At 42.4% G+C, this 25,133-nt stretch overlaps 1 protein-coding gene across 1 annotated transcript in view; it reads right to left on the minus strand.

Annotated features, from left to right (window-relative positions):
• DOCK2 (dedicator of cytokinesis 2) overlaps positions 1-25,133 on the minus strand; it is a 520,353-nt gene that overhangs the window by 327,149 nt on the left and 168,071 nt on the right. The window contains exon 27 of the mRNA XM_019487133.2: positions 6,472-6,567. Coding sequence (XP_019342678.1) covers positions 6,472-6,567 — 96 coding nt within the window. The remainder of the gene's footprint in view (positions 1-6,471; positions 6,568-25,133) is intronic.

A 25,133-nucleotide genomic window follows, 5' to 3' on the forward strand; every position in this document is an offset into this window, starting at 1 on the left:
AGGAAGGGCAGGTGGGATTGTGGGAAGCAGTGGATCTGTAGGGAGCAAGGGGAATCAGCAGGATCAGGTGGGCCTAGTGGGTCTTCAGGGGAGGCGGGGATTGAAGGCGCTAAATATAGCCTAATAAGGGAGCCAGGGATGGGGGGTTGGAACAGCATAGTCCTGGGGCTGGGGTAAGTAGCTAGGTTTTCCCAGGCCTGGAGCTACACTCCGAATGTGTACAAGCATTATAGAGATTGGGATAACAATTTTCTAGAAAGTTATGTGTTTATGTTATGCTTATGTTATGTGATTATTTGGAGAGTTATTGCTTACATTCAAAGGAATTAATGGAAAGAGAAGATAAATATTTTTTCTATATTTGTCAAGCTTTCTTAAATTGCTGTCTTTCTCATGATAAATTCATGGATAGCATGGTCTCACAATTCTATGGTCAACATAGAAGGTAGCTCCCATGACTGATGCTGTAGGATTCCCTATTAATGCTGTCTCATAGCAATTTTTTCCACAATAAGTATGTTCATATCAAATCCATTCAAGATTGTATTTAACATAAATATGAAAACCAAGCTGTGCTTTCTGCCCTGGGAATCAGCATCTTACCAAAGATTCTCCTCACAGTTTTGTAAGTCACTTATGGCAGAATAAAATCAAGCTTACTTCAGCAGAACCAGCAGTCATATAAAGAATAAGAAGCTGTCTGTCAGTATAGAAGATTTGACTAAGACACATATGGTGCACGTAAGTTGATTAATACAACTTCCAACAACTTTTCACCTCTATTTTATCAGAAATAGAATCTATTCTACAATTTTAGTCTTGGATCCACAGTCATTTAAAATCACTTCCAGCTTAGATCACAATGTCTCCTATACAGGGGTCTTCTATGAGTTCTGTATTGTACTGCACCAAACACAAGGGTATCTTGGTCCATAGCCATGGCTTTCCAGTACTTCAGTAATACAAATACCAGTAATAAAGAACAACTTCTCTCTTGGAGAAAATGGAAGTGCCCTTATGAAGAGTTCTAGAATCAAAGCAAGGGTTTGTAAAATAGTTTGAGATAACTTGTAAGTAAAATTTATTCTATTTCCATTTTTCTGTTGGCAAATGATTTGACTTTCTTTTAGTTGAACTGTTAATGTAATACACTAACTGTAATATGATGAATTCTCTTTTGTGGTAAGAAATTTTGCTAAATTTTTAGTTAGGTCAGATACTGGAAATAAATTTATAATAATATTTCCACTTATGTCTTCAGTGTACTTGGAAACAGGAGCTGGCTGATAGCTCTGTGGTATAACTATTACCTTATTTTCACATGGTGGGGGATGAGGGGAGAAGATAAACTATGAGACTTCTCATGCAGTGCATAAATTATACCTGTACATCAAAGTAGCTGTAGAAATAACTAAGAAATAGCCAAAACATGTCAAATATGTTTGAGCTCTATAATGTGATTAATTGTATAAGCTGCATCAGAAATTGCCTCTAGAAATCAGAGATTCTGGTTAAGTTAATGTTTCAAACTCCTGATACTGAGTTTTTCCTCAACTGAGAGAGCAGATTCAAGAGCATATTAACCAACTATGACAACAAGAAAATGTAGTACTCCTAACCAAGGATACATTTCAGAGACAGACAGGAATAAAATGCTGAAGGTAAACAAGGCAGCTAGCTTTGTAATGCATCAGAATCAGAGCAGATTATGCTTTTTCTTCCCCCCATGCCCCAACCTCTCCCCTTACTGAATGCAAGTTATTTAAAAACCTAGCCAAATAAAAGTGGATGAAAGAACCAAAGTTTATATCGACTTGTACTCTCCTGCTATCATTTCTAAATGTTATCAAGGTAAATTGGATATCCATAATAACATCTATAGAGGAGTTCATTACTATATATTATGGGTTCATAACAGCAAGTAGGGAGATTCAAAGCATTCATGTTCCAATACAACTAACATATGATGTCCAGAAAATATTTGAACCTTCTGACTTCAACTTACAGGATTTGAACTATCCAGGTTGAAACTGCCTAGTTGAAACTGAATGGTACAACAGTCCAAATGTTAAGTGGTATATGACAAAAATCAGTGACATAAAAGATACCCTCAGGCTGCCATATCCTTATTTGCTAAAAGCAATGAAAAAGTGACTTGGGAAAGCCATCATTATGTAGCTTACAGACGAGTTTAATAATACTTTATACTCTCATTCATTTATCTCAGAGCAATTTATAAAGATAAAAAGTATAACATTATAAAAAGCAATTATTAACACAGTGGTTAAGAGACTTACAGAAGGCCAAAGCAAGCAAATGATAAAGGCAGAAAAGGTTTGAACAGCTAAAACTAAAATATTTTTGCTTACATATTTGCTTTTGTTAAAAAAAGATATAGGTTGGGTAGCCTAGTCTTCAAAACATACACAGACAACTAAGCTATTCACCAAGTAATAGAAAAATGAACTTGTTCAGCTTTCCTGCCCCTCTTTCAACAAACGTGTTTTAAACTATAAGGTGTGTTAGGATTAAAGACCCCAAAGTTTTGCTTTTCACATTGAGCAGTTCAGTGTTCTCAGGTTAAATAGCACAATACTATTTACATACTTCATGTGTTTATTTTTGTCCATCCTTTGTGTCCATGGCTACCGGCCTATTGCTTTTGTCTATTTTGTCTATAGAATGATGCAAGTCTGATGACTCGAACTGAGTTAATGCCTGCTTTCATTGTGTTACATTTCACTGGGTGAACAAGGTGCATTATTAACACAGTTTTCCAGGAAAGGACTTTTATTGAACAAAAGTGTCAAGTGTCTGGATAGTTTTCAATCATAAATTTAAGATTTTTTTTTTTTTTATAATCTTTTTGTGTCTGTCCAGTTTTTAAGCTAAAGTTATTTATGACACTCACAAAACATTGCCAAAAAAAAAGAAAAAGCAGTTTTCTGAAATTATCCCACTGCTCTTCCAGGAAACAAATGATGTTAGATATCTTGGTTTATCCTTGGTTTGTGCCGGCTTTGGGAAGCAGGCCAGCTGCAGGAAAAAAGGAATCTCTTCTCTCTGTTTCCACTAAAGATGTTCTTTGGAACACATGGTTATACGGGCTAAAGTGCCACGAGGGCTGGCTAGCTGTTTGCTTTAATTCAAAGAATGAGAACTGTAAGTATGCAGTATCTGACTCACCTTTTCCCAGGTGTTAGATCAGAAAAGAAACAAAGTTATTTAAAGAAAAATCTGATTGTGAGCTAAACAGTGAGCTATTCATCATCTCTGCATGCACACTGCAAGCTATTTGAGCACTTAAAAGTCTTGGAAAGAAAATGTCATTTTATTCAAGTGAAAAAACAGAATTTAAAAATAAATTGAACTGCTGCTATCATCCCCTTTAAAATTAAATCAAAGGGTCAAACTCATCCCTGGTGGGCTGGATCCCAATGAAAAAAAAGTCTCCATTTTCCACATGTGGTTTACTTTTTGTATTTCAGTAAACATGGATATAGGCAGGAGACAGTGGCTGTTTCTAGTCAGTTTTGTTTCTCCCTTCTTGTAGGATGTATAAGTCTATCATAGCAAGGATCACAATAGCGATGGGCAATTTTTGAACATTACACTAACTATTTTCCATGTATTTAAATTATACCACAATATTCCTGAACCAAATCCTGCATTCTTTGCTAAGGCAAAGGTTTCATTGACCATGTTAGCTGACAGAGTACTAAAAATAATTAGCATTGTCTAATCTTTGATTTTAATTGCTCCTCCTCCTTCAGAGAATTCTAATATTTGAGCATTATCTGAGGGTAAGGACACACGTATATTTGGAATCTTTTCAAAATGGCAGCAGCTGTTATATTCTAACTGTTTCAAACGTAGTAAAACCACTCAAAATTTGTAGATTCATCAAGGGTTAGTTTTGCTACATTTATAGTGCTCCTGGCTTGTCCATATATAGCAATTAAAAGTAAACAGCTGCTGCCTTTTTGAAACATTCCCCATGAGAAATAGATCTAAACGTATGTGTATCCACAGCCTGATAAAGTACCTATAGCTGTGTACAGTTACCAAACTCTATCTCTGAAAGAAATATGTCATTTCTTTAAAATTACATACAATCGTACACATGTGCATGCCCTTCAAGTTCCTGCTGCAGTTCTTTATGTGACATTAATTTCTTGTTACACATATTTTCAGAAAGAGCTGAACTAAGAGCTTTTTAAATGTTTTGTCCTTTTTTCTAAAATTCTCTCTCTCTGAGGTACATTTTTTATAATCACCATAACCAGCCACTAGAAATGACTGAATTTCCTAAAAATTCACATAAAACCATTTCATTGCAATTTTCATTACAATATGAATAGTGGTGCCCCTGCAACTGTGCGTACCTACACACGTGGTCTGTTACATAACACTCACACTGCCTCCCTCTTCTCCCTCATATTCAACATAAACGGCTTGTCCTCACACTCAAAGACTTTCACAGCCTCCCATTTCGTACTGAAAGGTTAAGTCCCACTTCTAATAAACACATCACAATACCTGGTAGATCTTAAAAACAAGCATCAGGGTGCTTCCTCCCATGCTGCCCATATGCTAGAGATAAGCTGCCTGTAAGTATCTGCCAAGCAACCTCATCTTCTGGTTTAAAACATCCCTTTTGTGCAACTGAAACAAAACAAATCCAAACAAAAACAAAAAACTTGGAAATATGTGGCTATCTGGATTTGTATGCAATTTTTATAAAGGAGTAAAGCAAGGAAGCAGTCATCATACTCAAACCATTTCATCAATAATTATAGGTTTATTATTTTATCAATGAAATGTGCTCAATCCCAAAAGCTTGGTGACATGTTACAAAAAAAGTTCAAACAATACCCAACACTGACTGACCAAAATTCACCATGAACCACAAACAATTTCTGATTGCTTCCTTGTAGTCTTACACTCACGATGTAATGGGCTGAATATGGAGAGGACATCTACCTTCTGCTTTTAGAAGGGAAAAATCTAGATTTTAATGGATTAATGAAGAAGTGATTTCTGGAGATTGCAGACTCCTATTGTATCTATAGGAAGTCTCAAAATGTTTGAATCAAATTACTGTTAGAAAAGTTTACCTTTGCAAAATTCAGTCATTATGAGGCTAAAAATAAAGAGGGACTCTCTCTAGTAGCTTGGACCCAGATACTTAAAAAAAAAAAGATACCCCTAATTTCACCTGGAAATAAACAGGAGGATACTGTACACCTTGGAGCCTAAATATTGCATACCTCTATGAGTGACACCTGTATTAAGTGCTGTTCATTACTTTGCAGAAGAATGTAAATATTTAGGAGGCTGGAGATCAATCTAAGTTACGTACAACTAATGTACAAACTAAGGGCCAACTTCTGAAACTTTTACTTAATATACACCCTCAAGACCAGCCCTATTTAATTCAATGGGACTTCTCACAAGACAAATACTTAAATAAGAAAAAGTTGCAGTCTGCCACTGAATCGTAATATGGATCTAGCACTTGCCTAGAGTCACCAAGTCTGACCCCAGGCATGGAGTCCAGTGCCTCCTGCAATGAGATAAATATCCCCAGAGGCAAGAACTCTTGCAGGTTATATCTTTTACTGAACCAATAGCATGGTTATGACAGACAAAGGCAACCTTTTCTCAGACCTCTCTGGAAAGCTCCCTCCTCAGGGAGGCCAGAGGAAGAGTATTGTGACACCCAAAAGCTTGCCTATGTCTCTCCCAACCATGGCATTGGTCCACTAAAGATACCACCCACAAGAATTCTTGCCTTTCACATATTTCCTGGACTACGTGAGAACAATATCACCTCCTCACTAATATTCCTAGCCATTGTGGGCATGTCCAAGTGCAGTTCACCAGATAGGTACTATACTGGAGGAACTGGAACTCTTCATCTTTTTTTAACAGAAACCAAGCCAGAAAAGGCAGTTATTCTATAAAGTCCTAATATTCTGGAAAATAAGATTGATCCAAAACTACCCTGAAGAAAACTGTGCTTGTAGATTAAATTGGGTCTACAATCTGCTCAAGCAACTGATAATTTCACTTTAAACAGGTAGTTTCAATTTGACTGTGTACTTTCAGAACAGAGTCAAAAGAGTTGAAGCGGTCTTCCTTTAATATGGATGAATACAGCAACTGGCTTCAAGGCAAAAGATTAAAAGTACAACAGTAGCAAAAACCCAAATCCTTCTAGCGGTATTCAGGTACACACCCAAGCTAATTGTAAAATATGAAAAAAAACCATAAAAAGAAAGAAGAAAACAAAACAAAAAAAAACTTAATTCAGCTTCTTCATTCAAAAATTGCATATCCAGCTGAAAAGAGAGACCAAAAACAAGGACTGTCGCAAATACAGTATTCATAGAAAAACATAAGAAAGCAGGCCTAAGTGCAACCTAGAGTCTCTGAGGCACGGTGAAGACTTTTAAAAATATTACTCACAATTAAAGGGTCGTCTCGTCCCATTGTAATAACAGTCTTGTTCACGGAGCGTAACAGCTGCTGCATTATTTCTTGAATGTGATGGTAAGTGGACTCCTGTAAAACACAAATAGAAAATATCCATTAGAAAGAAAATATTATTGTTGTTATATATTTTGCAAAAGCAGACAAAATTTAGATTAGCAAACTACTGATATTTTTCATTGTGGAATGGTATTTTGCCCTCACTGGTAACAAGCCCGTTGATTTCAGCGACACTACTCATTTCAGCAGGGGTACTGTGGCAGAGTATTTACAGTATCTTCCTATGGCTCCAGGGATGATTCTGAACCTTGTTAAGGACTTGTGCCTCAAGCTGACCAAGTCTGTAAATAGATACATTTGGTCCTCTGGGCTGTGAAGTGAAAGGCAACTGGATATGATACAAGCCAGATAACACTCTTCTATGCCATCACTCTCTTCTGTTAGGCTTGGGCCTTTGTCTCAGTGAGACAATCACAATTCTCATCTTATCAATATGTAACTACATTTTTGTTTGTTTTGCTTTTATTCTAGCATGGCTTCCCATTGGGTTATCAGTAGGGATCTGGGTTTTCTATTTGCTGTGGAAAATGCAGAAAAATGCATTTTTTCTCCTTTAAAAGAGAAAATCCACATTTTTCTCTGCTAAAGGAGAAAATCATGGATTTCCCCTTTAAAGGGAAAAAACACGGGAAATCATGGGTTCCCTTGCAGGCTGGCAGAGTTACAGCCTGCAAGGGGCTGATCAGGGCTGCAGGGAGCAGAAAGTGGACTAGCAGGCAGGGGGCACCACATGCATGTGCATGCATGCACATAGCAGCCAAACAGCAGTGGAGAGCAACTGCCTCCAGATAGGTCTATGGGGGCAAGGAGGGGACCAGGCCACATGTTGGGTAGGGGTGGGGAGATGAGACCCAGGCCATGCGGGGGAGGGGAGGGGGATGGCGCACAGGTAATGTGGCGAGAGGGGTACACGTGCGTATACAGTGGTGTTTCATTTTAATCATGGGAAAATGTGGATTTGGGGGGTTTTCATGGGAGAATTTGCTTTTTTTTTCTGGATAATTTGTGATTTTTAAACAGAGAAAACAATCAGAATACCATAACATTCTCATGGCAAATCACCCATAAAGGGGAGATGACATGCAGCCTGTTCTGCTATTGCCAATGGGCACTGAGGTTGCCTAAAAGCTCAATAAGATCTTTAAATGTTTTAAGATTAAAAGAAAATTATTATTTCCATCTTGCAGTCAGAACACAATTCATCATCCATTGTGGCAATTGTTACTTGTAAAGCACTTAAAATTATGACAAGTGCAGCATAATACAACTACACCGAAAGATTCTGTTTCATTTGTCTGTGAGATATTTCTACCAGATAACTTTGATTGTATCTACAGCTGCGTTTGTGTATTTTTCCTTCATTTGTTGAAATTATTCTTTCAGAGATCAGAGATCAAAATAGTAAGTCTTTCATTCAACAGCATAAAGCTAGCTGTAGTCTAGCAAAACAAGAAACAAGCAGATTTTTCAGGCTTATAGAGCTGTGATAAGGTCCCCAAGTACATCATCCAAATACAACCTCTATTAAAAAAAAAAAAATGTAAGTCAGCAGTTCTTTTATTTATATTGGATACTGTTTTTCAGTTTCACGTGTCATGATATTCACAAGACTTTACAAACTGAAGGCAATTAGGAGTAGTCTCAAGAGACATTTCCAAGATTCTGTATCTCAAATACATCTCAAATCATAGCAACTTCATAAAACTTATTTACCTGTAAACCTACTCGCCAATTAATGTGTACACACATTTAAAGAATTTTAATTACTTAATTATATATAATTAAATTACGAAGCCTCTGGCTCTTGGCTGCGGGGAGCTGCCAGTCACTTTTTCAGACTCTCGGGGCTAGGAGCATGGCCACCTCCCCTTGTGAGGCCTGCTCCCTACTGGGGTCTCTGGCGCGCCAGCTGGAGGAGCTCCAGGCTGCAGTCCAGAGACTGCGCACCATCAGGGACTGAGAGCAGGAGATTGACTCCTACTGCCAGGCCCTTCTCCCCCGGGAGGCAGAGGGTAGACCACAGTCTCCCTCCAGGACAAAGGAGGACTTGGGGACCTCCCATTCTGTCCAGCCAAGGGGTTGGACCAAGGTGGTCAAGGGCCCCAAGGCCCAACGCACCAAGGCCCCCGACCCACTGGAGGTTTGCAACAGGTACGAACCTCTTGCAGTCCCAGCAGAGCCTGCTAAGTTGCCAGCTCCTGCAGGCAACACAGGAGCTACTGTAGCTACCGCCCCCACTCTCCCCAAGACAAAATGCAAAGTGTTTGTCATGGGAGACTCCATCCTGAGAGGGACTGAGGGAGTAATCTGCTGCCTCAGCTCCTTAGCCTGGGAAGTTTGCTGCTTCTTGGGAGCCTGCATCCGAGACATTGCGGACAAGATCCCTACACTCCTCCAGCCCACTGACCACAATCCCATGCTCCTTATCCATGTAGGCACCAATGACATGGCTCGGAGCACACCCAGCCAGGTCCTGAGGTGCTACAGGGATTTGGGAGTGGGGATTAAGTATCTGGGGGCACAAGTGGTGTTTTCTTCAATCCTCCCTGTCTCGGGCTTTGGGCTGAGGAGGGAGAGGAGGATCCAGGTAGTGAACCAAAGACTGTGGCGCTGGTGTCATCGGGAAGGCTTTGGCTTCCATGACCACAGTCTGCTCTTTGGTGAGCGAGGCAGTGAGCTGCTGGGAAGGGACAGCCTCCACCTCTCTCCACTGGGGAGGAGGCTCTTCTCAACCAGACTAAAGCCTGGTGGAGCACGTCAGCCAAACTAAGCCTCCTGAGGGATGGGGGGACTACTGCCACTGCTGGCCCACTGAACAACCCTTGCAAAGCCAGTAGGCCAAGGCATTTAAGGGAACCCACCCCTGCCCCAGGCCTGGAACAATCTGTAGGCAAGGCAAAGGCCCCCAAGGGGACCCTTGAGTGCCTATACACAAATGCCAGGAGCTTGGGGAATAAACAGGAGAAATTGGTCCTCCTGCTAAACACAAATAACTATGATGTCATAGGGATAACAGACCTGGTGGGATTCCAGGGCCACAGGCATAGATGGCTATACCCTGTACAGGAGAGATAGAGTGGACAAAAGGGGCGGGGGTGTAGCTCTCTATGTCAAGAAAAGCAAGAGTCCCTGCAAGCCGACATTGGCACCCACAGTGGATGACTTGAGACCCTCTGGGTTAAAATCCATGGGGAACACGGCACAGGGAATACTACAGTGGGAGTCTACTACAGACTCCCTATCCAGAGTCAAGACCTTGACCAGGAGTTTTCCAGGGAATTGGCTGAGGCCGCATGGTCCCGGTGCATGGCTGTCATGGAAGACTTTAACTACCCAGACATCTCATGGGAGGAGCGCTCACCCAAATCCAAGCAGTCGCAAAGCTCTCTCTCACACGTGGATGATGCAGGAAGTCTACGGGCTAACAAGAGGTAAAGAGCTGCTCGACTTCGTACTGGCAACTGGAGATGACCTAATCAGCGACCTAATGATTGAAGGAAAGCTGGGTGACAGTGACCACAAGCTGATCTCCTTCACCATCTGCCGTAAAGCTGGCAAGTCAGTCAGTAAAACAGAAATCCTTGACTTCAGGAAAGCTGATTTTGACAATCTAAGGAGGCTTGCCAGTGAGGCCCTAAAGGGCCACAACCCAAAGGGGAGGGGAACCACCACCAAGGAGGAATACTCTGCTCTGTTGCAGACCTGCAGAGAGCAAACCAGGAAAGCCAAAGCTGCGATGGAACTCCAGCTAGCTACAAATATCAAGGATAAAAAAAAAGTCCTTTTTTAGATAGTGGAGACCCAGAGGAAAAGCAAGGGAGACATTGGACCCCTGCTAAATAAGATGGGACAACTGACAACCAATGCCCATGAAAAAGCAAACTTGCTAAAAGGGTACTTTGCATCAGTTTTTCACCAGTCCCATGGGACGCCTCTGCCCACTGTGGGTCAGGGAGACCCGGGTGAGGGAGATTTCTTACCCTTCATCGAAGCTGACCTCATGAAGGAACACCTTGATAGGCTGGACACCTTCAAGTCAGCCGGCCCCGATGGTTTACACCCAAGGGTACTCAAGGAGCTGGCAAGCATCATAGCTCAGCCCCTGGCACAGATCTTTGAGAACTCTTGGCACTGTGGTGAAGTACCTGAAGATTGGAAGAAGGCCAGTGTCATGCCAATCTTCAAGAAAGGGTTGAAAGGAGATTTGGCAAACTATAGGCCCATCAGCCTGACCTCTATCTTGGGGAAGATCTTGGATAAGATTAAAGAGGCCATCCTTAACATAATAGCTGACAGCAATATCCTGAGGGATACTCAGCATGGGTTTGTTGTGGGTAGGTCTTGCTTGACCAATTTCATTTCCTTTTATGACCAGGTGACCCATCACCTGGACAAGGGGGAAGAGATTGATATCATATATCTTGACTTTAAAAAAGCCTTCGATCTGGTATCCCATGATCACCCCTTCGCAAAACTGGCTAACTGCTGCCTCAACCTCACCACGATCCACTGGCTGGGGAATTGGCTCCGTGGTAGGACCCAGAGGGTGGTGGTTGATGGAAGCCAATTGTCTTGGTGCATGGTCACCAGTGGGGTCCCTCAATGCTCTGTCCTAGGGCCCATACTGTTTAACATCTTCATCAATGATGTGGACATTGGTGTCAGAAGCAGACTGGCCAAGTTTGCCAACAACACCAAACACTGGGATAAAGCATCCACCCCTGAGGACAGGAGGGTGCTCCAGGCAGATCTTGACAGGCTCATGAAATAGGTGGATGAAAACCTGATGGTGTTCAACACCGAAAAATGCAAGGTTCTCCACCTTGGGAGGAAAAACCTGCAGCATGCTTATAGGCTTGGCAGTGCTACGCTGATTAGCACTACAGATGAAAGGGATTTGGGGGTCATGATTGACCACAAGATGAACACGAGCCTTCAATGCGACGCTGTGGCTAGTAAAGCGAGCAAAATGCTGGCTTGCATCCATAGATGCTTCTCAAGCAAATCCCGGGACATCATTCTCCCATTGTACTCAGCCTTGGTGAGGCTGCAGCTGGAATACTGCATCCAGTTTTGGGCTTCACAATTCAAAAAGGACATGGAGAAGCTTGAGAGAGTGCAGAGGAGAGCCACGTGCATGATCAGAGGTCAGGAAAACAGACCTTATGATGAGAGGCTGAGAGCCATGGGACTCTTCAGCCTGGAAAAGCAGAGGCTCAGGGGTGATCTGGTGGCCACCTATAAGTTTATCAGAGGTGCTCATCAGGATCTGGGGGAATGTCTGCTCACCAGAGCGCCCCAAGGGAGGACAAGATCGAACAGTCACAAACTCTGCCGCAACCAATTCAGGCTGGACATAAGGAAGAACTTCTTTATTCTCCGAGCCCCCAAGGTATGGAACAGACTGTCACTGGAGGTGGGTCAAGCACCCACTTTGAATGCCTTCAAGACACATTTGGATGTTTATCTTGCTGGGATCCTATGATCCCTGCTGACTTCCTGCCCCTGGGGCAGGAGGCTGGACTCAGTGATCCTCTGGGGTCCCTTCCATCCCGAATATCTATGAAATCTATGAAATATTTGTACACACACACACCATATATCACAATTTTTCCAAAAACAATCTAAAGTGTTCATGTCTTCATTCCAAACTAATTTTTTTTTAACCATAAACCAACCATCTCAGTTCAATTTAGATGGAATGAATAGCACCCTTTACGACTTAGGTTACTTGACACTTCTGACACTTTAAGATAACATTGTCAGTTGCTTATAACTGTTGCAACTTGAACCACTTTAGCTAAAATTTTGAAAGCCTATTTCAGGCTGAAACTTCCTGGAAAGATTCGTTCAAAAGTTTCCAAGATGACAGCTTAGAAAGCAATGTTTTGCCCATGATACAATAATATTAAGCTTTTCTTTGAGAAGCTCAAACATTTCCAACCTTTGAAGCAGGATCTTGAGGTTTGGCAGGAACATTATCTTTGTGTCAGTAATGCACCATGTATGTGAAAACTCTCCCAAGTTTTATAAGGTTTTGAAAATTAAAATGTGCACATGCTAAGGACAGACCAGATTTTTAGCAGTCATATTCTCAAATGATTCCATCTGACTGTCCATGTTCCAGCTCAAAGTTGATCTGCAACTTCCCTATAGCTACAATTCTAGACTGCTACAAGCTGTGTTTATTCTGGGTCCCAGTACCTGAACTGAAAACTGGGAAACTATCTTTCCCATATTCTAAATCACCTATCCAATGCCACAGAGGAAACTGCCTGATTGAAATTATATTGTATTATATTTCTAAGTAACCAGCTAAATTGTGCAAAAGATGCAAGAGGAATTGTTCTATTCCTATACTACAGTACAACCATAAGCATTACAAATGGGATAGACTTATTGTCATAATCAGAATTTAGACAGCACTATTCTCCTTTAAATAAATGTAGACTGCATCACCTCATCACAAACTGAGGTTACAGCAGTAATGACAGTGTGTCCATAGAACTGTTAGCTTCACAATGAAAACATCTGCCTGCTACAGATGCTACTGTTTTCAGCAGTTCCTGTGTTTCTATAGAAGTCATCTTATTTATTCTTTTTACTTCAATGCTTTCCATAATTACTAGCATTATTGTAATGTCAAACCTAATTTCCAGGAGATAATTAGCTTTGATAATCTACCCTCTTTGTAAGTTTTTCATATCTCTAGACCATGATCTTGATGAATGTTGTTTTATTTATACCCCACTCTGATCTTATTTACTTTTACTTAATGTCCTTTCAGTAGATTTTTCTTCCTCTTTCCTACAACACATTCTGATTTCTTTTTTTTTCTGCTCAGATGTAATTAGTCTCCATTGCTGCACAGCAATATGTTCTTATAAAAGAATTATTAGGTTTGGCTTGCAGTGTAGGACAGGAATACTACATACAAAGGGATAATCCTCAAATCATTACTTTTTTTTTAAAGTGGTATTTTCTCTCCTTCTCCAAGAGAGGACAAAGTTCCCTTCACACATTGCAACTGTACAAAGCATATAAAACATTTTCTTTGATAACATACACTGCTATGGCAAATATTACTTGATGTGTTAAGAAAAAGATCAAGTGGAGAACTTGTATTAAAAAAAGGAACACTTGAAAAAGGCTATAATACTTGCAACCTGCAGTTGTCAAATGAAAAATAAAACAAACACGAACTAGGAACAAGAAGCATTTACCCAGAGCATCCTGTGAATTAAAAGCCCATATTAGATTCTCTGGCTTTTCCAAACTTTAGCTTTTATTTACACATCTTGTCTATGCAGCAATTTATGCTACCATTTGAATACTGAACTGCTGCTCACAACTAGCAACAACTGGTCCCCAAGATTTTTGGGCAGGTTTTTTACATTCCCCTGAAGACAGATAGGCAAAGCCACCATCCTTAATACATTAGCCACAAAAAAACAGAGCTCTGATCAGCAGTCTGTTCATTTCCTGGAAAGTAGTTAATGTCATTTCATGAAATTGGCAGAGATTTTTTCTTTTCATCAGAGAACAGTCTCACTGCTGGAACTGCACCGTCTCCCAGTTAGAACTTGTCTCGTGAAATTATAGTGTGTGGCGTTCAAAACTGACAATTCAGCTGGGATTTTTTATCTGCAGTACCACAAGCTGTATTTTATGATTTGGTCTCTGTTAGAATTCAAGATACTTACGTTAATCATAATTCTTCTTGGTGTATCGATTATGAGTACAATTTGAAAAAAAGATTGCAGGCTTTTTTTTACTTAAAAAACTGCCCTCTTGAACTATACCACTTTTATGTTTAAAGAATTACACAATTAAATATTGAGAACTCTGGAATACTAAAATCAAGTGTTGGCACTATTCCTGGAGGCCAAGGAAATACGGGAACACTTAAGTCCACAGCACATCAGCTCCCCGCTCCTTTAATAAATTTTACTGCCGTCACTGCTTCTCAAGGTAAGTGGCAGAAACACATTCAATTTAAAAAAAATAGAATTACACAAGTCCCTAATGCATTTTCTTCTCTAATGTCTGATACTTTTTTATCTCTATTCTAAAGTACCTAAGCATAGGTCTTATTCCTGTAGGAGAATGTCCTATTTTCTGAAAAACACTTAAATAATCATTTTAATCAGGTGATTTCATTTATTACACTATTTCAATTAGACCTGATCATGGGTCACAGCTCTGACTAAAAACATTCATGGTCACAGTTCAGAAAATAGCATTTCTTCAAGAAGCTACAATATTACTGACCTGCTTTTTTAATATGTATGCTATGTTCATCCATTTTTATAGGCGGAGACTGATTTTGAGTAATTGGTCTCAGAATTAACTCTTATGAAGAATTTAAGAGCCCATTTAAAAGGCAAATCTCAAACTTTTTTTGACATTTAATTAGGTATTGCATTGCATTCACTGTGTGTACAGATTTGTACATAAAAAAATTTCCAGGCTGAATTATAACACCTCATTATTAACTTTCTATTGATAGTCTAAAGAACTGGAATACTATAACCTGAAGGCCTCTATTTCATGTCATGAAAATTCATACACTTTTCTTCTTGACCACTGACATCCAAGTACAGTTTTTCCAGTGCTGCTAACAGTGATTCAGCCATTTGGATCCATTTGGATTTAAAGTGGGGGAGAGGGGGTATGCCCCAGAGGTGTTCCTTGTTATATGTAGAATCCCTCTTTGCAACTCACTTGTATTGAACCTTAAGTTGAAGGTGTGGCATGTTACATATCAAATGATATGGCTGTCCTGCAGCATCCCACCATGCACTGCTCCCTACCCACTACCAGGACTGTCAAATACAGCCTGCTTCTGCCTACAAGGAGGACCAGGGCATAAACCACCCCCTGGTTTATGCACTTCCTCACCCCTGCTGGTGAAGTGAGGATGTGCATAAACCCCTGGCTGTTATCACCAGTCCAGTGACATGGTGACTGTAGTCCTGTGCAAGGGGAATGGCCCTTGCAGAGAATCAAACTAACTGGTATATCAGCATGGGAGGGGCCATTCCAACAGAGCTTGACTTCCCAAGTAGGTTTCACCACTGGGATCCCAGGCTGCAGGCAGGCTTCTTAAAGATCCTGGTACCTGTAGAGTTGGATGACAGAATACATGGCAACAGTATCCCAGGAACTTTAGAGAAACTCCAAATCCCAGGCTTCAGGTGCTCATGGAACTTGAAGGATTTACAAGACTATCTGGTAGGGGTGTATGAAGTGGGCTGTATTCAATTCAGATTCGGCCCACTTTGGGGGACAGTGATTCGATTAATTGATTCAGATCGCTGTCCTGATTCGATTCAGCCAAATCCAAATCTGAAGATTCAATGCTGATTCGGAGTATCAGTGATTCGGCCATAGACACAGCTTTATGTTGTTTCTACATACCTCAAGGTGCCTAAGCATAGGTCTTATTCTTGTAGGAGAATGTCCTATTTTCTGAAAGCTCATGAACACTGAGATAGTGGGGCAGATGGAGCGTCTCACAGGAGTGTGGGGGGTCCCTGCATGCTTGGCAGCAGACCCAGAAGTAGATCAGAAGTATTTCCGGGTCTGCCGCCAAGTGTGCGGGAAACACCCTCCTGTGCCCTCTCGGCTCAGTGATTGGCCACAGGGGGACCCCGGCTGCCTACCCAGACCCAGGAGGCACCAGTCACTGAGCTGGGAAGTGGGGGGGGGGGGAGGGCAGGACCCACCACATGCTCTGCGGTGGACCCAGAAGTGGACCAGAAGTGCTTCTGGTCCACTTTCAGGTCTGCCACTGAGCACACTGGGGATCCCCCCGCACTCCTGTGGAACGCTCCATCTGCCCCACCATCTCAGCGTTCATGAGCTGCCTGGTACCTAGAGGTATGTAGAAAAAACATTTAAAACTGTGTCTATGTCTGAATCATCAAATCTCTCTGAATCGATTTGAAGGGTTCTAACTTGATTCAGAGAGACTAAAGGTTCTCCTGATCCGATTTGGATTTGGAGATTTGGCCAGCAAATCAGGCTGAATCTCCACTGAATTGAATCAGTCACCAAAGCTTTGCACAGCTCTACTATCTGGCTCACTAACAGACGCCCCTGGGAACAAGGCAGCTATGGAGCAGCCCTGTGTCACCCAGTATCTGGAGAATATGCCTTTTGTCATGATGCAGTCAGGGGGGCTTTGAATATGCGACTGCCCATGACATTTTGTCATGCTATAAACTTTGTTGGTCAATAAAAATAATGTTTGTCCTCCAAGATCTATAAAAAGTAAAATATGCCCCCTGAGAAACATTAAATAACAGGTGCAATGGGATCTGATGTGGAATCACAACTTCATTTTCTGCCATGCCACCTGTGCATGGCAGGAAACAAAATTGTGGGATCTTGCATCAGATCTCACTGTGTCATATTGTCAGTGAGGGGGCCCAATCCAAGGCCCTCCCTATACCAGCAAATAACAAGCTTAGATCCTAGCCACAAAAGCGGGCTAACCAGTGGCAGATTAAGATTTGTTGAGGTCCTGGGCAAGTAGAAAATTGAAGACCCCCCACACCACAGAAGGGACTCCAGCAGGACGGGCCCCTTCCCCTTATGGTGCTGCCACTGTCAAGGGTGGGGCTGGCCTCCATGCCCCATGGGGGAGACTAGGTGCACCTGGCTGGGTGTGGGAGGTGACATATGCCCACCTCTTGTCCCTGCTCCCTGCCCTCCATCCCCTGCACCATAGCTGGAGCGGAGCAGAGCTGAGTGGGGCAAGGGCAGATGTGTGCTGCCCATTGTGGGCTTGGGGCTCAATGCTCTGCTGCCTTTGCCCCGGGGACCCCACACCAGCTGCATGTCTTCCTTGCCCAGCAGCAGGAGGCACAACTCACTACCTCCACTGCTGCCATGCAGGCAGGGGGCATGTGACTGGCATGGGGCTCCCAAGGGAAAGGCAATAGAATGGAGAGCCCCAAGTTTACAGCTAGCAGCCCACATCCACCCTCTGCACATATCTGGGGGGGCACATGCCTCCCATGGAGGAGTGCAGTAGCAGGGACCCACCCCCCACACACACCCTGGATGAGCTGCCGATGGCTCTGTCCTGCTCCCTGCCCCAGCCACAGAACCCATGCACATGCATCCCCCTGGCTGGGCAGCACCCCCTACTCCCTACCTCCCTCACCACTGGGCTTAGGGGCTTCAATCTGCCCCCATCACACTCCTTCCCCTCCATAGACCTACTTGCAGGGAGCTGCTCTCCATGCTGCCTAACTGCATTCCTGGCTGTGCACATGCACATGGAGCTACCTGCATCCTGCTCTCAGCAGATGTAAGCAGGACCCCTTGCAGGCTGGACTGCTGCCTGCAAGGGGAACTGTACCTGGGGCCTCTGATTGGCAGGGGCCCTTGGGCTCAGATCCTGTGGGCCTGTCCGTTAATCCACCTATAACACCATGTGCTCCTGTGGCTGGGAACCCCATCAGCTCAGAGTTTTCAGTCTTAGGAGTGCACTATGAACTCCCATGGCTGGGAGCCCCAACAACTAATTGAGGTCTCCAGCCAGGGGTGCACAGCATGCAGAATACAGATCAGCAGACAGAGTTCTCAGGTGAGGGACTGCATGGTGTATGTCCGCAGCTGGAAACACCAGTCAGCTACGGGGGTTCCCAGTCATGGAAGTGCATGGTGAGCTCCCTTAGCTGGAAGCCCCAGTCAGCTTTTAAACTATTGTTTTTCATTTTTTAACTCCCATAGCTCCAAATAAGCATTCTGTTTAGATTATACAATCATAGAACCATGGAAAATTAGGGTTGGAAGGGATCTCAGGAGGTCACTTAGTCCAACCCCCTGCTTAAAGCTGGATCATCCCCAACTACAACATCCCAGTCAGGGCTTTGTTGAGCTGGGCCTTAAAAACCATCAAGAATGCAGATTCCACCACCTCTGTGGGTAACCTGTTCCAGTGCTTCACCACCATCCTAGTGAGGGAGTTTTTCCTAATATCCAACCTAAACCTCCCTTGCTGAAACTGAGACCATTGCCTGCTTGTTCTGTTACCTGCCACCACTGAGAACAGTTTAGCTCCATCCTCTTTGGAACCACCCTTCAAATAGTTAAAGGCTGCTATCAAATCCCATCTTTGTCTTCTCTTCTCCAGACTAAATAAGCCCAGTTCCCTCAGCCTCTCTTCATAAGAGCATGTCCCCTGGCCCCCTGACTATTGTCATTGCCCTCTGCTGGACTCTCTCCAATGTGCCCACATCCTTTCTATAGCGGGGTCCCAAAACTGGACACAGTATTCCAGATGTGGCCTCACCACAGCAGTATAGAGCAGAATAATTAATCTCAACATGCTGGCAATGCTCCTACTAATGCAGCCCAGTATGCTGTTAGCCTTCTTCACAAGGGTACACTCTGTTGACTCATATCCAGATTGCTATCCACTGTAATCCCCAAGTCCTTTTCTTCAGAGCTACTGCTTATCCAGTTGCTTCTAAGCCTGTAGCAGTGCATGGGATTGTTCTGTCCTAAGTGCAGGAATTTGCACTTGTCTTTGTCGAACCTCACAAGATTTCTTTTGGCCCAATGATCCAATTCATCTTAGTCACTCTGAATCCTAGCCCTACCCTCTAGCATATCTACTATTTTCCTGAGCCTGGTGTCACCCACAAACTTGCTTAGGGTGCAATCCATCCCATCTTCCAGATCGTTGATAAAGACAGGCCCCAGGACCAACCCCTGGGGCACTCCACTTGCTACCAACTGCCAGATGTAACCTAGTGGATGGACAAGTTTATTTTGTTTTTTTAAACATGCCTGGAAACTAAGAAATTAGCAGGTCACCTCAAGAAATCTATTTAATTAATATTTGCAGTGAAATTAAATAGAACTTGAGACATGGAGAGTAAAAAGAAAGTTAATATTTTACTGTATTTCTAGATGTATCTATATTTCCAGATTATCATTCAATCCTGAAATTGACAAAGATAATAATGAAAAAGATTATGTACATACTAGCCAATTGCCCATCAAGAATTACTGCGGGGGGAGGGTCGGGGACAGAGGCCCATGTCCGGCCCCTGCCCAGCTCCACACTTTGGGTCTGGGCCTGCTCCCCTCTCCCCCCTCCCTTGGGTCCAGGCCCTTTTCCCCCCACGCTCCCCTCCCTCCCAGCTGTTGGCAGGGCCTGGCGGCAGTGGTGGCAGGGCACAATCACTGTGTCCTCCTGCCCCGTCCTTCTAACCCTCCTTCCCGCCCTCACCCTCCCTGCTTTTTTTGGGGCCTGGTGGTAGTGGAACAGTGGTGGTGCACTCCCCACCATCACAGCAGGCAGGGATGGAGTCCTGCATCCAGCCCTGCCCCCGCTTCTCATCCGGTCGGGGCAGGGCGGGGAACGGGCCCACTCCCCGCCTCCCCCCCGCTCCCTCACTGACACACTGCCCCCAGTAACCCCCCCCCTTCCCATTTCCCTTTCTCCCCTCTTCCTCACTGCCTCCCCCTCCCTGATGGCTGTTGTTGGCCTGGCCTTGCCCCACCCCCACTCCATCCCCTTCATCATGGTGGCACTCCAGTCAGCTGTAGCTCTCAAGCTTGAGGGTGCACATTGGTCTCCTCAACTTGGAGCTCCAATCAGCTGACAGGGCTCCTAGCCACAGGAACCCCAGCCACAAGTTAACTTAATGGCATGATAGGAAGCAGCTACAAAGTTATTACACATATTTTGTTCCTCTTTTTATCATACTATTGACTGATTGAATGTGTGGGCAGGAGATTAACTGGTTAATCATGCTGTAAGTTTAATGTGTAGATGGGCCCAAAAAAAGTCAACTAAATAAACTCAAGTATCCCTAGTTCTGTCCCATGAGACAGCATCAACAGATTCCTTTCAACAGGATCATCAAAAGAGGTTACTAACAGAAAATTAAAGTATTGGCCTTTGAGCTCCAACAACATATGTCATCTATTAATGACATGAGCCATTCACAACCACAGCACTGCAGAGAAGTTTCCCGCTAGCTGTACGGAAAACACTTAGAATCCTTTTTCCAGTGCATTATGGACCTCAACATGACACTTACCACTACTATGCTAGATAGAAGAGGTAGGTAGGAAGAAAGGAAAATAGCAATTTAAATTATCTTAAATATGGTGATGATTTGCTATGTATAGTAACTTATCAACTGTTTCATGTTGTAGTTTGTTAATAGAAATCATGATGTATCAAAACCAGAAGATAATTTATCAGAACACACAACTTTTCAAGAATATTTTCCTTTTTCTGTCCACTCATCATAACCTCATAAAAAGTGCTAGTTTTACTAGATATAGAACCTGGACTCACAGCATATTTACAGCACTGCAATCTGCCTTTACACAAGAGTTAATGTAACACTGACAGACGACATATAGCCCTATCCAAAAGTAACTTACTTCATTCTTGCATAGAATTACTGGGAGCAGGGACAGCGTGGGGAGGTTCCAAAGTAACTATTCTGGGAAGCCATTTACTCAAGGCAAACAAACTATTACTTGTTCCTCCATCACCTGGCACTAACATCACCTGCTGTACACAGAAGCATTAGATATCTGCATATCTGCTTCAGATACAGAGGTCAATTTAGATTAATGAACAAAGCTATAAGTTACACTGATGTAAATGTGTCAATTGTTTAGACTCTTAAGAATTTCCTAAGAGAAGGGGAAAAAATTCACAAGCAATTTCTCAAGAACACTGTGGCATGATATTGCCTCAATTGGAAAACTTCCAAATTAAGCGTGTAATCCAGATAAGAAACTGATTTTTCACTAAAATGTATCGCATTTCCTATGTATTTTAAGTAATTGTCTTATGTCTAGTTGATATGAAAAGATAGGGTGTCATATAATTAGTCAAATGTTCTTTATTAGGTTCAGTGTCATTTCACCAACACTATATATTACCCTTGTTTAGCACAGAAAATTTGCTTCGACATGGATGGACATTTGACAACCTCCAATTTGGATTAAAGGAACAAATTACATTCCTTTGAGAAGTTGTTTGATAATTCACAGATTCTGACATTTCACAGCTTAACAAAATCTGTACTGTGTTACCTCTGCAGTCATTGGTAAGGTATATCTATTTTCTTAGCTAGTATAGATTGCTTTGGTTAGCAGACCTAATTACCAATGAGATAGTTCTGCTACAGAGGATCTTTTATTGAGTAAAGCAAGTAAACTTATGCACTGGATAGATGAATGGGCCATAGAGGTTAACATAAAGGCCATACTCCATAAAATTGCCCTTTGTTCCTGATAATTTCCTGGTGTGGTTAGGCTTGGCTTGATTAAGCAATAGAATAATTCTATGGTTACAGACAGAAGTACAGTTTGTGAGTTTGCCCTACAATTGCACTTCACAGGCAATTGAAAGTACATAACTTCCTATTACAAGGCTAGCTCAAGATCTGATTTAATTTAAACAGATGTTCATCTATTAAGGCTGTTTTTACTCAAAGCATGCAGAGAAGACCTTTTCAAAGTTGAACAAAAGGATCTGTAAACTTTGTCTAACTGACTGTCAGCTTAGAAAATGAAGAGTTTTGTCACAGTAAATGCTGTTTTAAGGCTTGCTGTCCATATGTATTCAACTCAGAGTGCATGCAGGCTCACGTGCTGAAGATCAATCTGTTGCCACATGCCCAAATCCTAGATACCCATGTACCCTCAGCATAGCACAGCAGGAGTGACAATCTCACTTCCTTCATCACAGAGACTTCAAGATGGAAAGGGATTCAATAGCAGCATAAAAGGAGATAGAGTTGTAGAATATACCAGCAACAAGAGGAAGATCAGGGAAAGTGTTGGTCCCTTACTAAATGGGGAGGCAACTTAGTGACAGATGATGCAGAAAAGGCTGAAATACTCGATTCCTTTTTTACCTATCTTCACAGTCAAGGTCAGCTTCCAGACTTCTGCACCTGACTGCATACTTTGGGGAAGAGGTGAGCAGCCAGCAGTTGCGAAAGAATAGGTTATGGACTATTTAGAAAAGCTAGACATGTACAAGTCCATGGGGCTGGACACAATGCAACAGAGGGTACTAAGGGAATTGGCCACTATGACTGCAGAGCCACTGACCATTATCACTGAAAAACTTTTGGCAATCAGGAAAGGTCCTGGATGACTGGAAAAGGATAAATATAGTGCCAATCATTACAAAAGGGAAGAAGAAGGATCCAAGGAGATACAGACTGGTCAGCCTCATCTCGGTCCCAGGAAAAATCATGAAGCAAGTCCTCAAGGAATCTATTTCTAAGCACCGGAGGAAAAGAAGGTGGTTAAGAACAGCCAGCATGGATTCACCATGGGCAATTATGCCAGACCAACCTGATTGCCTTCTATGATGAAATGACTGGCTCTGTAGATGCAGGAAGAGCAGTGGATGTGATATACCTTGATTTTAGAAAGGCTTTTGATACCATCTCCACCAACATGCTCACAAGCAAACTAAGGAAGTACAAGCTGGATGAATGGACTGTAAGGTGGATGGAAAAGTGGCTGGATAGTCAGGATCAGAGGGTAGTAATAAATAGCTCAATGTCTTATGAGCAACAGGTATCCAATGGAGTGCCTGAGGGATCTGTCCTGGGGCTGGTTTTGTTTAATATCTTTATAAATGGGATAGGATGGAGTGCACCCTCATCAAGTCTGAAGAAGATACCAAGCTGGGGAGAATAGTAGATACACTGGAGGGCAGGGCTAGGATTCAGAAAGACCTCAATAAATTGGAGGATTAGACCAAAAGAAAATCTCATGAGGTTCAATAGGGAGAAGTGCAAAGTACTGCACTTAGGACAGAACAATCCTACATACCAGTAACTGGCTGGGGACCAACTGGCTAAGCAGCAGCTCTGCAAAAAAAGATCTAGGGAGCACAGTGGACAATAAGCTGAATATGAGCCAACAATGTGACCTTGTGAAGAAAGTTAATAGCATAGTGGCTGCATCAGTAGGAGTGTTGCCAGTAGATCAAGAGAAGTGATTATTCCCCTGTATTCAGCACTGGTGACTACATCTGGAGTACTGTGTTCAGTTTTGGCCCCCCCCCACTACAGAGAGTATGTAGACAAATTGGAGAAAGTCCAGTGACAATGAAAAAGGTTAGGGGGTGCTGATGAATGGGCACATGATTTCTGAGTAGAGACTGAGGGAACTGAGCTTATTTAGTTTAGAGAAGAGAAGACTGAGATGGGATTTAATAGCAGCCTTCCACTACCTGAAGGGTAGTTACGAAGAGGATGGAGCTAGACTATTCTAGCTCCATTGATTCCGTTCATTGCCTATTTTGTCAATGATGGCAAATGATAAAACAAGGAGCAATGGTCTCGAGTTGAAACAAGGGAAGTTTAAGTTAGATATTATGAAAAATTCTCTCAGTAAGAGGGTAGTAAATCACTGGAACAAGCTATCCAGAGAGGCTGTGGAATTTCTATCCTTGGAGGTTTTTCAGATCTGTATAGACAAAGCCTTGGCTGGGACGATATAGTTGGGGGGTAGTCCTGCTTTGAGCAAGGGGTTGTACTAGATGGCCTCCTGAGGTTCCTTCCCAACCCTAATTTTCTGCAATTCTAATGCACAAAGATAACACATTATAAAGACGAATCATTACTGTATGGTAATAATTCTTTCTTTTAATTGCAGGGATTTCATTTTGGTTTACTTTCAAACAATACTACAAAAGTAGAAAGTGTGTTCAAAGTTTAATCAACCATACAAGAATTGGGCGTTGCCAAATGATACAGAAACCTGGAATCAATTTAGGTTTTCTAAGAAGAGTTTTGCCTATTAATAATAATGCAAAGTGACTTGCCTTTGAAGGCTGCAGAACTCTCCCTCTATTGACATTGGGCATAGCTATCAATTATGCAATTTTAAAAAACAAAGGTACTAAAGGAAACATGAAGTCAGTGGTTCAGAAGGGAGCTCCATCAGTCTAACTAATATCACACTGAAAACTCACATTGGAGGGTCTCCATAGTCCAAATTATCTGGACAGCTCAACAAAAGATGTCTCTACATTACTTAGGTTGTATCCAAAGATGCTGTGTTCAGCTAAAGGTGCATCCTATTGCATCGGGAGAGTAAGTTAGAGATGTGGAGCCAGGCAACCTGGCTCACCATGGGTAGCACACTGCCTCCCAGCCTACTCTACCATTACCTCCAGTCTCTTTAAGGAAGCCCTGATGTTCTATCCCCAGGGTTCTGCAAAACACAGCATGAAAACCACTGAGTTTGAGAGATCAGAGGAAAACTTTTGGAGATCCTAAGCAAGAGTTTTTGCAGATGAGAGGAGTAAAACTATCCAAGCAATGCTATCTGATCTTCCATATATGGCGTTAGAATTTGTTGATAAATACATCTCACACCATGCAATTTCCTTTAGATGCATTCCTAATCACATCTAAAGGAGATCCTGAGATCAGATCCTTTCTAGAGCACAAAGTGATGCATTTTATATGGCAACTAAAAACAAAGCTTTATTGATACCATTTTCAAAACATACCTTAAACATCTAAATCTTTGTTGCAAAAAAACCTCTCTATTCA

The sequence above is a fragment of the Alligator mississippiensis genome, chromosome 9 (genome assembly GCF_030867095.1).
Source record: "Alligator mississippiensis isolate rAllMis1 chromosome 9, rAllMis1, whole genome shotgun sequence".
NCBI lineage: Eukaryota > Metazoa > Chordata > Crocodylia > Alligatoridae > Alligator > Alligator mississippiensis.